General features: G+C 37.2%; 1 protein-coding gene across 1 annotated transcript in view; it reads left to right on the top strand.

The window, feature by feature from the left end:
- nlgn1 (neuroligin 1) overlaps positions 1 to 15,747 on the top strand; it is a 411,986-nt gene that overhangs the window by 127,737 nt on the left and 268,502 nt on the right. Inside the window, exons 3-4 of the mRNA XM_047375411.1 lie at positions 538 to 597; positions 10,967 to 11,119. Coding sequence (XP_047231367.1) covers positions 538 to 597; positions 10,967 to 11,119 — 213 coding nt within the window. The remainder of the gene's footprint in view (positions 1 to 537; positions 598 to 10,966; positions 11,120 to 15,747) is intronic.

Raw genomic sequence — 15,747 nt, 5'->3', positions numbered from 1 at the left:
TATAATAAATCCTCATGCAGGATATGTGTGTGTGTGTGTTAAGATGAACACTGAATATATAACAGGTGGAGCTGGTCCTGTGCTTCTGTTGACTTAAAGATGCTGCTTCTTTTACAGTCTGTTTTTTCACAGCTACGCAGATCATTTTCAATTGTTATAATACATCAGAAATGTTGAAAACCTGCTAATAAATGCACTATTTTAAAGTTTTTAATGTCTTTTTGATCCCATGGGTTCATCGTCAGTTAATTCTTCATTTTTTACCAGAGAACAAATTTTTTGCTTCTTTTTCAATTCCCTCTTTTTTTGCTCTGTAACTATCTCATGCAAACTTTGGTGCACAACATACCAACTATAAACATGTGAAAGTGAGAATAAGGTGACATCTCTGCAGTCGGCGTGACAATTTTTCTTTAAAGAAGTGCTATAAAGACTATATTCACTGACAACCTTTCTTATCTTTTGAGAGCATCTTTTAAAGACTGTGTGTTCTTGATGACCTTGTTTTCCTCCATTTTCTCCTTCTTGGTCCTATAGGTCCCCTTACAAAGAAACACACTGATGATTTAAGTGATAGTGACCGCACGGACGATGAAGGTATTATTCCCCCCAATGCCAATCTGATTTGCATGACAAGGGAAACCAGACTTACCCTTTCTCCTCCAATTTTTATCTTCTTTGATTTTCTTACATTTCTTGTCCTTTTTTTGAAAGTAATGGACATTTTCTTTTTGCTCTTTACTCGTAAACTCTTTTTGGGCTGAATGTGTTTTGTCCTTTTCAGCTTGATGTCTTGAAGTTTACATGTGTCCCACCATTCTTTGATATTAATACTGTAACATAAATTCTCTGCTTGGATTTGCTATTTCCTTTATGTTTTCTTTGGTTTTCTATGTTGCATCCCACCAGCATATATAGTACCTATTAACCCTTCAGCCAGCTGTTGCCACATTTTTGCATGTGTTTCCTTTAATTTGCCTAAATGTGGACATGTTTAGGGAAATCAGCCACTGGCTAGCTGGCTTGCATAATATACTAACAATTAGACTTGTTCATGTTTTAGGCATCCAATCAAAATCAAATTTTTTAAATAGTTTTCATTCCTGGTCAATTGCAGTATGTTACTCCAGTTGCATCTGTCAAAATTCTGATTTAAAATCTGTGCAACACTTTAACAGAAAAAAATAAACATCTCCATCAGATGTAGCGAAAAAATGGTAATTAAGATAATTTATACAATTTTTAAAATGCATCTTCAAAGCCTGAAAATGAAATCTAACTAAATTACTTAATTAAGTATTTAAAATGTTTTTAAAATTCTTTATTAAATTCCTTTGTATGAGATCTACAAAAGGTAAGAGAGGAGGAAGAACATTTCTAGCTGCAGTATTTCAGGTAGGTGAAGCAAACTGCTTAGACCACCAGCTCCACAAAAATATCCCTTGCTCTATAGTTGTTCCTGTGCTATAATATTTCTTACTGCCTTTGTGTGGCAATCTCATCAAAGCCCGCCTTTGCATCATTTCCAGCCAAAAAAAGCAATCTGAGATGGAGACCATTGCAAATCCTGACACAGCATCAGAGTATGTGCAGAAGCAAATATTGCTGGAACACATGCAGTACTTAACACATTTACAGATGTATGCAATAATTATCTTTTTTATTCAAGCTAATGTCATGTTTGAAAGTATATAGCAAAGCTGCAGTAAAATATCTGCTCTGCAAAACATTTTGAATATGATCTTAAAAGTATTTACATTTCTTACAGGCTATTAATGCTTTAAATCTAATAAACTGATAAAAAATTCCAAAGATAATAAGACTTCAGGACTTAGGTAGGTCACTCCTTAATATTTAAAGTAAGTCTTAGTTTAAAGCTCTGACAGTGTGGTTAAACTTCATATTCTCAATAAGCAAAGAGGAAGTTTGGTTTGAGTGCTGCAGATAGTAAGCCTTATGTAAAGTCATATCAGGCAGAAAATGTCCTTGATAAAATCAGGGAAGAAAGTCAGAGGTCTGGCACCTCTACTGTATAATGTCACGAGGAAAACACAAATTACATCTGAATAAGTCTCACAACTATCCAGATCCTTTTGATCTGTGCCACCATGCTGTTTTGCTTGGGACCTTGCATATGTACAAACTCTCCTGAACCCTTTCACTCACACACTCACTCACTCACTCACTCACTCACTCACTCACTCACTCACTCACTCACTCACTCACTCACTCACTCACTCACTCACTCACGCACTCACTCACTCACTCACTCACTCACTCACTCACTCACTCACTCACTCACACTAAATTCATTAGAGTGAACCACGCAAATTTATGAAGGAGAATCCCAACACACTTCAAGTAACATCTTGTTAAAGCATGCATGCAGGACAACTAATCCAGTTTAATATAGACAAAAATCGGACGGGGAAAACACACATGCAGTTATACACACAGGACAGTCTGTCAGGCCAGCTCTGATCAACTTCCCACCCGGCCAGCCATTTTCTTCGCCCCCATTATTTCTCAATGATATTCACCTTTAACCCAATGTGGCCTTGTAGCACAGTCAGAGAACATCTACTGACCTCACCACTACTCCAGTCCAGTAAATCTTGCTTTATACTCTATTAGGACCTCTGTGAAGCTGGTATTTGTAATCCTTTTTGTGTTGGGAATAGAAATGTGACCGAGAAGGTCAACGAAAGCTAGGGATTTGACTAAAGCTTGAGATTTTTACAGTATATAACACTGAAGTATTTAGGAGTTTCAATGCCATGAACTGTGTGAATTTGCAAAAGCCTATGCAGCTTATTAACCCCATCGTACCCCATGTAAAATATTATAACACCTCTAGGATATTAATCTTTTTTTGGTATAGAACATAGTTTGAAGGGCAAAGGTTTGAGATCAGCTGATGCCACACCCAGGGAGTTGTCCTGAAGCCAAAGTAGTGGTCACCAGGTTCAGGCCTGCAAAGCTGACAGATTTGGCTCATTGAAAGCACATGCCTTTTTATAACATTCCCCTACTTTTTCACAAAGCCATACTGCATAAAATCACAACTATCATTTTAAATCATTGTTTCTATAGCATGCAAAGTAGTTCAAATTACTGTTCACCAAGACCTGATAAGCATTTGTTAGATTTTAATAGACCAAATACTCTCTGGATGAAAACCAGCAGACCTTAAAGAAGTTAATGCTCATATAATGTTCTAAAGATCGTAGTCAGTATGCAGGTAGAGCTTCAAAATGCAAAAAGGAGAAACAGGAGCAAGAGATGCAAACAGAGGAGACAATTTACTGTAAATATTCCACTGGCACACTTTAAAGTTTAAGATCTTTGACTACAAGACCCAAAACAGACAATTGTGGGAGAAATTTCCAAAATTGACTCAGAAAAGAGTAGCATCATCATTATTGTTTTTGCTACAAACATTGGTTTCATAATGCTTGATTAAATTGTTCCTGTAGCCTGATAGGAAATGCACTCCATTTATTGAAGGTGGCTTCAGGAAGGGCATCCATACTCTGGAACCGACATCTGTTTTTGTAAACCTCCTTTGTCATCTACCCCCAAGTGTTCTCAATAAGACTTTGATCAGGTGAAAACTTTCTAAAAGAGGGATGATATTCTCCTGGAAGAAGTCCGTTGTCTGATGGGAGTTGTGACTTTCAGCATTGTCCTATTCCAAGGCCGAGTCATCACTGCAAAGATGAGGTCCGTCAGTCAAGAGGGATGCCTGCTGCTACAACTCCCCCCAACAGCCAGTTGCTGTTTGACTCCCCTGCACAACCTGAAGCTCCATTGTAGGAAGAACCTCCCAGATCATGATGGAGCCTCCTCCACAGTTCAACATAGAAAACATCTCTAATAGAATGTCATTGTCATGCTTGGTTGAGCAGCTAAGAAATCCTGCCATGTTCAAAGACAGACAGTCTTTCTGCTGTTGCCTTGCGGGGCCTATGAGTGTGAATGCCTGACAGAAAATGACATGAAAGCTGGATTTATGCTCAGTTTGAGGTTGAATGCAGTTGTTAAAATGTTTTCCACTCTAATTTGTTGACCGTTGCTTTTGTTCCTTCTTTTTGCATTTTAAAGCACCAATTACAACCTGGTAATAATCTAGCAGTATAAAAATAAATCAAATACTTCAAACTTATTTCCCAGTTTTTAAGATTTTTATCAGCAGTGTATGTCATCCAATATGCTCATGTGAAACATGGCAGCACATTGTAACATATCAATATGTGATGTTACAGATTCATTATTTATTGAGAACCTCCATCACCACCAGAAGACAGGATTATAAAAAAGAAAGAAAAAGTCTACGGCTTGTTAGTCTTGTCGGTTTGATAAGTCTCCAACATGAGCAGATGAAGAGGATACTAAAGTTGTTGCTGCAGCCTGTGGGCATCTCTCAGGGTTTGCTTTGAGAAATCTAAAGCTCCTGAAACTCTTTGATCATGTCCTCATACCTGAGGAAGAAAAGATCTACTCCAAGATGGCATGCTACTTTTCCCAGACAGCCCTCTCTCACCCTTATACTTCTTTCAGGAAAGCCTATATGGTTGAAGCACTCCACAATCGCATCTCATTTTCACGTATTTTCTTTTTTTTTTAGCAAGATTATGTCTTGCCCCTCACTCTTAAAACAATCCAGCTTGGAAGGGGATTGACTGATTTGCCTATTTCTTCCTAGGAAATAAAAAAGGAAGGTAAAAAAATAGCCTGAGTTTGTAGCATTAAAATAATTAATCAATATTTATGCGAATAGCAGTGGTTCCGGTAATCACTTTAAATCCATCATTAAGTCATTTTATGAAAGATGATGAAACCTTCCACCAGTTGAATGAAGATTAATTGAAAAGTTATGAGAATGAAGAGCGGCCAAGGCTTTAGAGGATTGCATTTGGCTCCCAGACCTGCAGAGGCAGCCAATCAAAGCATGACAGGAAACGTATACTGAGAAATAACTTTATATCTTACAGCTAAAATCCCAAGGTACGTTGTGTTCTGTTGACACTGAAACTTGCGGATAAATCCCTCAAATTCTCACACAAAGCTGCAACAGTTTTTCTGTAACCTCACCTCATTACCACTGACCTTCAGAGCACAACAGAGGGAGGCAGGTAGAACAACCATGCTGGATGTGTCTCCTATCGCGGACATTAAATCATTTTATCAAGCAATAACGCATAAGCAAGATCTCATATCTACTGAACAATCTTGGTGCCAAGAACAGAAGGACTGGATAAGTCACCCATACTTAAACAAAAGTTCCCCATTTTTAAGGGAAACCTACTAAAAACCAGAAATATGGTTTTGATGTTCAAAATCTCAGTGTGGACCAAATTTATATGAAATGAAAAATCATGACACATATGCATCTGAAAAGGATCCAGTAAGTTTTTAATTCTAATACTTAGAGACATGGATCACAAGCTGCTCATTGTACCTAATTCTGATTACTCATGATGCTTTGCATCAACTGTGTTTGCAACTTCTGAACCAGCATTGTTAGATTTCTTGCAGAGCAGATACAGATTGAAATGTGGAAATATTCACTTTTATACTTTACCTGGAATTATGTAATCATATGTGCAACAGGCTTCGAGGCTTGAGAGGATGATCTGAAGGAATGGATTCTGAGTACACATACTAGCATATTTGGCTGTTTTGCAAACCTCATTGCTGTGTAAATGAAACCAAATTCAAAATTGATGTGGCATTTTCTAAGCTTTTAAATCACCAAGAGCTCATTGAGTATTTTACTGGCAATTTTACGTGGCAATTTTACGTTGTAGCTGGAGAATGCCACCCAGGATGTAAAGACCAGGATGAGTTATTATACTAATCTATTACATTATAATAAACTACATAAATATGCCACAAATGCCGGGTCAGGATTTTCTTTTTAGGCTTTTTGTTGATAAGTGAAAGGATGTTAAATTTGCACAGCAGGCAAACATGTCCCATATCTGCATTTTTTACAATGGTCTGATAAGCACAAACCAGATTTTTACAAATCAGACCAGAGACACTTTCATTTGTGGTCCTAAATCAGCCAATTATCATTTAAAAAAGGTCATGTTACATTTTATCCATTGTTTATGCCGCTGCATGTAACAGGCTCAAATATGTGCATAGGAGGAGGTGGAAAACAATGGGTAAACCAAACATGGCTGCTGCTCTAATCGAATCCTCATACTATCGTTCAATGTCACCGGTTTCAGTTTCTCCACGCAAAATTTTGCGTTCGCTCGCAATACTTTTTGCATTCCCACACAATACCTTTGTGTTCCCTTGCAAAGTTGTTAATCACCTTGAGAAAGCTGTGCATTTTGGAAAAGCAGCACACATGACAAACTGCTCACAAAACAAACAGCACTGATATGGCATTGATATGGTTTATTTGTCATATGCAGGTTAACACACAGTCAACAATGCGATTAAATGCTTAGGATAAAAAGAACAGTTCAACTCACTATAAAATCAAAAGTACTAATGGCATGCGATAAAAAAAGTACACATCATGCAGCAGCACTAAGCTAATGAAGTGTCACAAATGTGGTTTAGTGCAGTATTATTGTCCAGAGTTCAGTTGTCTGACAGCTTGTGGAATATAACTTTAAGTCTTTTTTTAAAAACTTCTTTAAATCTACTTGAATATTCTTATATTTAAGGCTGATTTCAAAATGAAACTCAATAAATTTCAAAAATAGGTGTGTTTGTTCCATTTTTGCATTTGTCTGGTTTGGAAACTCTCCCATAAAGTATTGCGTGAAAACGCAAAAAGTCTTGTGTGGGAACGCAAAAGTAATGCCTGGGGTTGCCAAAGAAAACAAAATCCCATGTCCCCTCACGGGCTCCGTACATCTCTATTTTCACACTTGCAGAACAATACTGCATATATGTGCATCAAACCAGTGACATCGATATGTTACTTCCTGTTCCTTCAAAGTAAGTCTTGCGACAACAGTATTGACTAATCTCATGGCGGTTGAAGCTTGTCAAATGTTGTTGGCTCCAATTATACAACAATTGATTCACATATAAAGACATCCATATTTACTTCCATAAACACAGCATTCTGGTGTGTCCCTTTTTTTTTCCATGCATGTGGGTCTCTTTGCTGCCACTGGCTGATAGTGGTCTCAATCAAATTAGAATGTGAACAACCAAAAACCTCAGCGAACAGTCAGAATTCACCATTGTGATCCACAGTGTGAAGAGAGCTAAGTTTAGATGCCATATTTGTCTTGATTTTTTTACTCTATTGGGTACCAATGAGAACAGGTTTAACATGCACCTGCTGAATCCACAAGTGAAGATTCCTCTGATTAAAGCCATAGCGGCAAATTACTGGACATTTCCGTAAGTGATTATCAATGCAGACACAAACGAAACATTGTAGCTAAAATGCAAACTAGTTACTTAGAAATACGGGTTTATACACAATTAGCAACCAAGATGAAAGGATAAACAGTGTCAGAAAAAACACAAATATTTTGGGAGTCTTTAGCCTAGCAATACTTCAAGGCCTAAGTACTATAAAATCCCAGATTTTGTTAAACACTGAGGAAAACAATCAGTTTAAAAGACATTCAGTACATAGTGTGACAAGAGACTAAATCTGATCTAAATGTCATCACCTTTTCCATCACCATGATCATTATCATTATTAGAGTCTTCTTTTATACTCTAAAAGTTTAATTAGCAGTATTTCATCATGATACAGTGATCATATATATATATATATATTGGGAATAATAATAATAATAATAATAATCATGGACATGGCTGAAACATGATAATATTGTTATGATCTATATATTCTTGATGTCTTTAGGATCAACAGCACCATCATCGTTACTACAATGGTCATCTTTCACTTAAGGCAAAATGGTCACAAAGTAATGGGCATTATTAAATTGTCCTACAGTTTTGTCATCATTCCTTCATTGTTGTCTATAAGGTCATAACCTATAATAGGCAACTATCATAGTATTGTAACTTAATGTCTGTAATGGTCATCACCATCATCCACGTGGTTATCGATATCTTCACTGCTGCTGTTGACATCAGCATCAGTGTCTGTCTTGTTTACTGCCATCTTTACTGTCAACATTGTTATGGCTAAATTCATTTGTATAATGGCTTTAATTATGCTTATCATCACCACCATAACAGCTATTATCATCCTCATTACTGTCACTCATCACTTTCATCATCAAGGCTTCAGGATTCTATTACTGCAGCCTGAAGCTCATCATCACCAATATTTAAAATCTGAGTTATCAGTTTATACCATCAGTACACCAACTATACATTTTCAATATTATTAAATTAGCGCTATTAGTGAAGTGACAATCACCACAGTTATAGAAATACCCTTAGTATTTAACTACGAGGTACAAAAACTCACTTTTGCCCATCTTCTAACTATTCAGAGGTTTCTGGAAGACTTCAATAAGATTTATGTTGAGCTGCTAGATTATAACCTGTAATATAGCACGCAAAAACCACAACTTCAACCACAATTTCCATTATTTTTGGGCTTTGTAAATCAAATTTTCTACTAATGCTATAGAAGTCCCCTTAACGGAGGTCTAAGGTAGCCAAAAGTATTCCGCTACATGTTTATTTTAGATGCTTTAAACACACATTGTAGGAAAACTTTCTTCCCTTCTTAGAAATCCTTTTTGTTTTCTCAGTGGTAACAGATTTTCCTGGCTGGTTAATTTTTAATTCCCCACGGACTCACTGATCTCACTCTGGTCCTCAATGATAACACATCAGTGGCATAAACGAAGTATACTGCCACACATACCAATGGAGATAGTTAGAAAGCAAGATGAAACGCTCATTTCTGGGCAACAGGAGATGAAAGTGAATCCCTGTTTTGAACGTCGGTTTTTCAGGAAGTTGTTAGATCTCCCCAAATCGTGTCATCCTTTTTGCTTACAACCCAGCTTATATCAGAGCCTTGTCAAGGGCTGAAACTTCCCAGTACAGACAAGTTTCTTTTTTTTTCTCCTAGTTGAATAGACTACATTTTCAAGGTCTGATTCTGATGATATGTGTGTCTTTTATAAACTGAAAGATGTGAAAAACTAAAGCAGTATATGAAAAAGTATATTATTTTTCTTTCAGTCTTTACTCATCTAAAACACCTTTTACTTTTAGAAGCTAATATCAGCAGGATGTAGTATTACTGCACTGCAGAAGAATAGTCCAACGGCTGTTAACAAATTCCACCTACTGTTCCACTCCACCATTGTTTAATCATTTGCTGGAACAAGCCTTTGTGGTGATAGCAAATAAGAATAAAGCCATTGAGCTTTTAATTTCATTTAGAAGTTAGTAAAATATTTTTAAGACAGCCAAATGATGTGTTTAGAGTAACTTGCAGCACACAAAAAAATTCAGATGTACGAAACGTGCGTAAACATGTCACCGCACACGTAGCCTTCATACATACTGATTTGTGATGAATTGGGCAAAGCTGCACGTGGGACTTGAACCGTCCGGTCCCCGCCTCTAAATACATATGCAAAGTAGTATAAATAGCAGAAAGTCACCCATCACGTGACCAAATAACTATGGCAACGGTGCTACGTACATGAGGCCCCAGGTCATTTATACCCTAAACCCTAGAATTGAAAGGGAACCCACGTTCTTTTCCACATGGCTGTACTTTACTATTGCTGTTGCATGGACACCAAATATGCCCAACTATGCCCATTTATTCAGGATGCTGAACTTCATGCTTAATTGTTTTTTTTTAGAGAGGGTAGATTCCATTTTAATCCTGTGCATTCAGATAAAGAGAGTGAGAGGAAAACTTAGTGGCCCTGAATAATCCAGGCAAACCGTTTTATTCCTACCTGTCATACCGGACTGTCATATCTGTTCTTTGCTTATTCTAACAGCAACAACTCCAAATCAGTGGTCCACTTTAGACATTAATTGTTTGTTCTAACATCCCTCACAAGCTAGGAATATATTGAATATGTTTGGCCAAAATAACTGAAAATGTGAAAATGTAAAAACTAACAAGAGATCTCAGATAATAAAATAGGAAATAAAATCAAGCCTATTTACCAAAGGTGAATACCCTATTTAACCCATACTGCAACTCTGAATAAATCTTCTAATCATGATTTTCAACAGGCCTTTATACGACCTTCAGTGTCTGGGCCTAAATTAATAAGCAGGCAGTTGTTTTATATTTAAAATGAAAATATACAACAAAAACTATATTCAGGGAGAGCTGCTTTGCCTTATTTTAGCTTTGCAAGCTTTTACATTTTATTATATAAATGTCTTACAGAGCATCCCAATTTCAGTTTTGTTCTTCACATTAGCAAAACCTTTTCAATTATTTAAATAGAAAAACATTTAATTTCAATTTTAAATGTCATATATTTGCCTCTGGTGATAACAATTGCTTACATGTTATTGGACTGGTCATCTCAAATATACATCTAAATGACCCAAATCGATTTTATTAAAGGGTCAAACCTAACATGATGTTTTCTAACAGATTCTTCCCCAGATTAATTGCACAGTTTCAGCTTCAGCTTGATATGACAGGTCAGATTGCCACTCCTGCCTGTTGACAGCTGATATCCTAGAGTATAGTCAAAACTCGTCACTTTAACTGTGCTATTTCATTAACACAGAGAGAGCATGTGAAATTTAAAATGGTTCACTAAATAAACCCCCATTTACCAGTCAGCACAGCCACATCCTTTGAGAAGAAAAATATCAGTTTGATGCCTGAAGCTAACAAGGTCTCCATGTTAAAAAGCCAGCATGCCAGGCTTATTCTAGCAAAAAAAAAAAAAAAAAGGTAGCCAAAGCCTACTAGAGAATTAAATTTTCATCTCTGTCTGTCACCTTCAATCTGTCATCTAATCAGTACTTCTGCCTGTTCCACCTCCTCTTCTTCCTCCAGATATTAGGGAGAGTGGAAGCCCCAAGCCAGTGATGGTTTTTATCCATGGGGGTTCTTACATGGAAGGAACTGGAAATATGTTTGACGGCAGCATCCTTGCCAGCTATGGGAATGTGATCGTCATTACGGTGAACTACCGCCTGGGCGTCCTAGGTAAGGATCCTTCTGTTCATTTAATGCCAGCGATTGGACCCTTTCTTTCTTTCTTTCTTTCTTTCTTTCTTTCTTTCTTTCTTTCTTTTTGACTTGAAATTGGGGCTACTCAAGCGCTTTTTGCAGAAGTCTGTCGTAATGTAAAATCTGTGGCTGATGTCAGTTCTCATTACCCTTCCCAGAGTAAGAGAAGACTCCGAAGGGATGCTTTGAGATGGTTGCAATGTTGAGGTATTTCATTTGACAGACCAAAACCACAGAAGATTGTTAAATATCTCTGTGGCTAGATGACTCCATGCCATTGAAAACATTGTGGGCATGATGCCATCAAGCCATATTTTAGTTGATTCAGCCTAAAGAAATTCCTGGATTTCCTGTCCATTGCAGATGATGATTAGATGAGACTTAACCACATGTACTTAGACATTCACATGACAGCAACATTGATGCTGACTCGTGTTTTTTTACTCTGGGTTTGATGCATTTTTTATTTTTGCTCTGAATGACAAATGCTAATTAGAAACGTCTTGGTTCCTGCATTTCACAGGGTAATTATTGAAGACTTGACTAGTATGGACTCAGTGGGCACACCATCACACATTTAACCTCCTGACTCCTTTCAGTTTTTTTTACAATCAGCAGTCTTTGATCTGTACTGGCACTGTCATATCTGAGTGTCAGTGGCCCATGTTTTTCATGCTTATCTCACTGTCCTCTGCTCTCTTTTGTATCTTCTCATCAGTCTAATTCATAGTTACCTTTCTTCGGTGATTGGATGTCACCACCGTCCCCAGAGGGCAGGTATATATTGCATATATGATGAAAACAGCTCTGATAGACTCTCTCCTATCCCTCTGCTAAAGCAGATTATGCTGTGGTCTGTTTGAATGAGAGGAACTCATGTTCATGTTGTTTGGTTACTAAGGTTTCAGGCTTTTTCGAAAAAATCTAGACTAGTTTAAGGATATAAGGCAATATCCGCCTTCCGTTTCAATACAATTCTGTCTCTGCATATTTGTCTCTATTTATATAAATATAGGTGTGTGAATGTGAAGACTGGCCATGGACATGGCTGATTCCTTCCAAAGAAAATAAGCAGAGTAGGAGTCAAATATTAATGCTGTCTGCAGGTAGTCTGCACTGTGTTTTATTTTAATCATTCAGACTGATTGCTTTTATATGATTTATTTATTCACTCTGCCTGCTTACACTAAACATAAGTGATAGGAATACACACAAATATAGGCAAATAAAAAAGACTGGTGTGCAAAAACAGTTGTGGTAATGTATGCCACATTTCATAGATAAAAAATATTTTTAACTTGTTCTTTCTTTTGTTCTATTTATTTTTGTAATTTCTTTAGCCATCAGACTTATGGGAGGTTTGGTCCATACGTTTATAGCTCCATCCTGTCCAAAAATCAGACAGGCTCCAGCTCCCTTTTGCTCAACACTGACTCTGTTTTATCAAATGTTAACTATTAAAAACAAACAAAGAAGTAGCTCATAAAGAACTGTGTCTTAAAGAAGCATTCTTATTTATTGAGTGTATTTATTTCTTAAATCAAAATATGAGTCTCAGACATGGGTACATGGAGTCAGGTTTAAAGCCCTTGTTTTTATATCTGCAGCTCATAAAAAAGCTTCTTTTCTTCCTCCAGACAGAGTCATGCTGACACAAACTGGAATGTGCTGCTTAAGACAGAGTTCACCAGAAAGACTGTAGCATTTTAAAACTGGGAGATGCTTTGCCACATAATCTTGTTACGGTAATATTATGTTATTTTAAATGCTTTCGGGTAAATGTTAACATCTTGTATTGTCCATCTTAAATATATAATGGAAACAAAGGTAACCGTGATCAGTTACATACATAATCACATTTTGCAATCTAAAATTATTGTGGGTATAATAACTTCTCTAGTTATAAGAACCTCTCTAGTTTAGTTTAGTTTAGTTTAGTTTAATTTAGTTTAGTTTAGTTATTAGACACCATAAAATACTAAAAAAGAAAGTTAAACAGTTTGCATATTACGGGGGGACAGCAAGGAAAAACCTCCACACAAATAAGACAACAACAACTTCAATTAACAAAGTATTAAAAACAAACAAATTAAAAAACAGTCAGTCAGCCATTTTCTATACCGCTTCTTCCATAGTGGGTCACAGGGCAGCTGGTGCCCATCTCAAGTAGTTTATGGGCGGGAGGCGGGGTACACCCTGGACACGTCGCCAATCCATCGCAGGGCAATAATAAAATAATAAAAATAAAAAAACAACATACAAATCATAGTAGTGTCAGCACACAAGGCTTTTGATATCTAATGTACAAAATAAATAAATCTACACAACATCTCTACATACAGTATCTCACAAAAGTGAGTAAACTGTTTACATTTTTGTAAATATTTTATTATATCTTTTAATGAGACAACACTCAAGATATGACACTTTGATATAATTTTAAGAAGTCAGTGTACAGCTTGCTGACACCTCAAAATAACTCAACACACAGGCATTAATGTCTAAACTGCTGATAACAAAAGTGGGCAGACCCCTAAGTAAAAAATGTCCAAATTGTTTTGAATTAGCCATGTTTCCTCCCTGGTGTCGTGTGACTCGTTAGTGTTGCAAGGTCTTAGGTGTGAATGGGGAGCATATGTGTTAAATTTGGTGTTTTATTACTCTCACACTTTCTCCTACTGGTCACTGGAAGTTCAACATGGCACCACATGGCAAAGAACTCTCTGAGGATCTAAAAAAGAAGAATTGTTGTTCTACATAAAGATGGCCTAGTCCATAAGAAGATTGCCAACACCCTGAAACTGAACTGCAGCACGGTGGCCACTGCTAGCATTAATGCAGAGGTTGAAGGGGCATATGCTCAGACCATATGCCACACACTGCTTTAAATTGCTTGCTGTTTGCTGAAAACTATCAGACTAAGGACATAGATTGCCTGAACCATGGCCTGTGGTCTGATGAGACCAAGATAAACTTGTTTGGTTCAGATGGGTTCAAGCATGTGTGGCCACAACCCAGGTGAGGAGCACAAAGACAAGCATGGTGGAGGGAGTGACACGGTTTGGGCCCGCATGAGTGCTGCCGACTGTGGGGAACTAAAGGTCTTTGAGGGAACCATGAATGTCAACATGTACTGTGACATACTGAAGCAGCGCATGATCCCTGGCCCATAGGGCAGCATTCCAACATGATAACGACCCCAAACACACATCCAAGATGACCACTGGCTTCCTAAAGAAACAAAGGGTAATGATGCTGGACTGGTCAAGAATGTCTCTAGACCTAAACCCTAAAACATCTGTGGGGCATCCTCAAACTGAAAGTAGATCTCTAAGATCCACGAGCTCCATGATGTCTTCATGGAGGAGTTGAAGAGGATTCCAGTGGGAAGATGTGAAGCTCTAGTGAAGTCCATGCCCAAGAAAGTTAAGGCAGTACTGGACAATAATGATGGCGGCAAAAACAATATTGACACTTTGGGCAAAATTTGGACATTTTCACTTAGGGGCATAATCACCTTTGTTGCCAGAGGTTTAGACATTAATAGTTGTATGTTGAATTATTTTGAGGAAAAAGCAAATTTACACTGTTATACAAGCTGTTTATCCAGTCAAAGGGATTTTTCCAAGTCAGATGCTGATCAACATTAATCCCTTACAATGTTGTGGATGACCCCATGATCTATTTCAATCAGAGTCAGTAGAATGTTCAAATAGATCCATGGAGTATAATGTTCTTACTGAAAATAAAACAGAACTGAGTAAATTGATATTTCAACAAAGATATTTGAAACCTTTTGCAAGTCATTAACATAAATGAGAATTAGTAATGGTCCTAAAATGAATCCCTGTGGGACTCTATTTATAGTCTGGTTTTATCAGAATTAGAACCCTTAACAGAAAAAAACACTTCTAGAAATAAAAATAATAATTTAACCATATTAGGGTGCTATCATAGAAGTTATTTAATTGCAATTCTGCCAATACCATCTGATGATCAACCATTTCAAAAGCTTTAAACAGATCAAGAAAAATACTACATGATTCATTATTAGCCACGGCTGTGGTAACTCAATAAGTTGAAGAACCAGCCATACAACTCGGGTGATTTTTAGGAAAACTGTACTGATATTTATATAGAACTGAGTTAAGCTATTTTTCTGGAACGCCACCTGCATTTAAAGACAAAATAAATGTGATAAACAAATAATCACCCCTTTACATTTCATTTCCAACCTGCTGTCCTTGCACTCTATCCATCCTTTTCTTTCTTCCTCTTTCTGCTCTGACATCCAAGCTCGAAACTGCTGCAGGCCTGACAGCATTGAAGAAAACTGTATCCCTGCTGGTTAACATGGTGTCTCTCCTTAGATCAGACTGTGTGCATGTTTACCCTCTTGGCGGTGGAAGAAAAGTGTGTTTCTTTATCTTACCAAACATTTTATCTTGTGTATGTGTCTGTAGCACTAAGGGAGAAGGTGTGTGGAACTTATTACAGTCAATTTTTCCACTCTATCGCCCATTTAAAAAGTACTTCAGTAGGTTTGCTGTGTAGTTCTTTTAGGACATGCATATTTGTGTGAAATTAAGAGGCTCTCTGGGGTC

This window comes from Girardinichthys multiradiatus, chromosome 9, assembly GCF_021462225.1.
Source record: "Girardinichthys multiradiatus isolate DD_20200921_A chromosome 9, DD_fGirMul_XY1, whole genome shotgun sequence".
Classification (NCBI taxonomy): domain Eukaryota; kingdom Metazoa; phylum Chordata; class Actinopteri; order Cyprinodontiformes; family Goodeidae; genus Girardinichthys; species Girardinichthys multiradiatus.
This window is presented reverse-complemented; position numbering and strand designations above follow the sequence as displayed.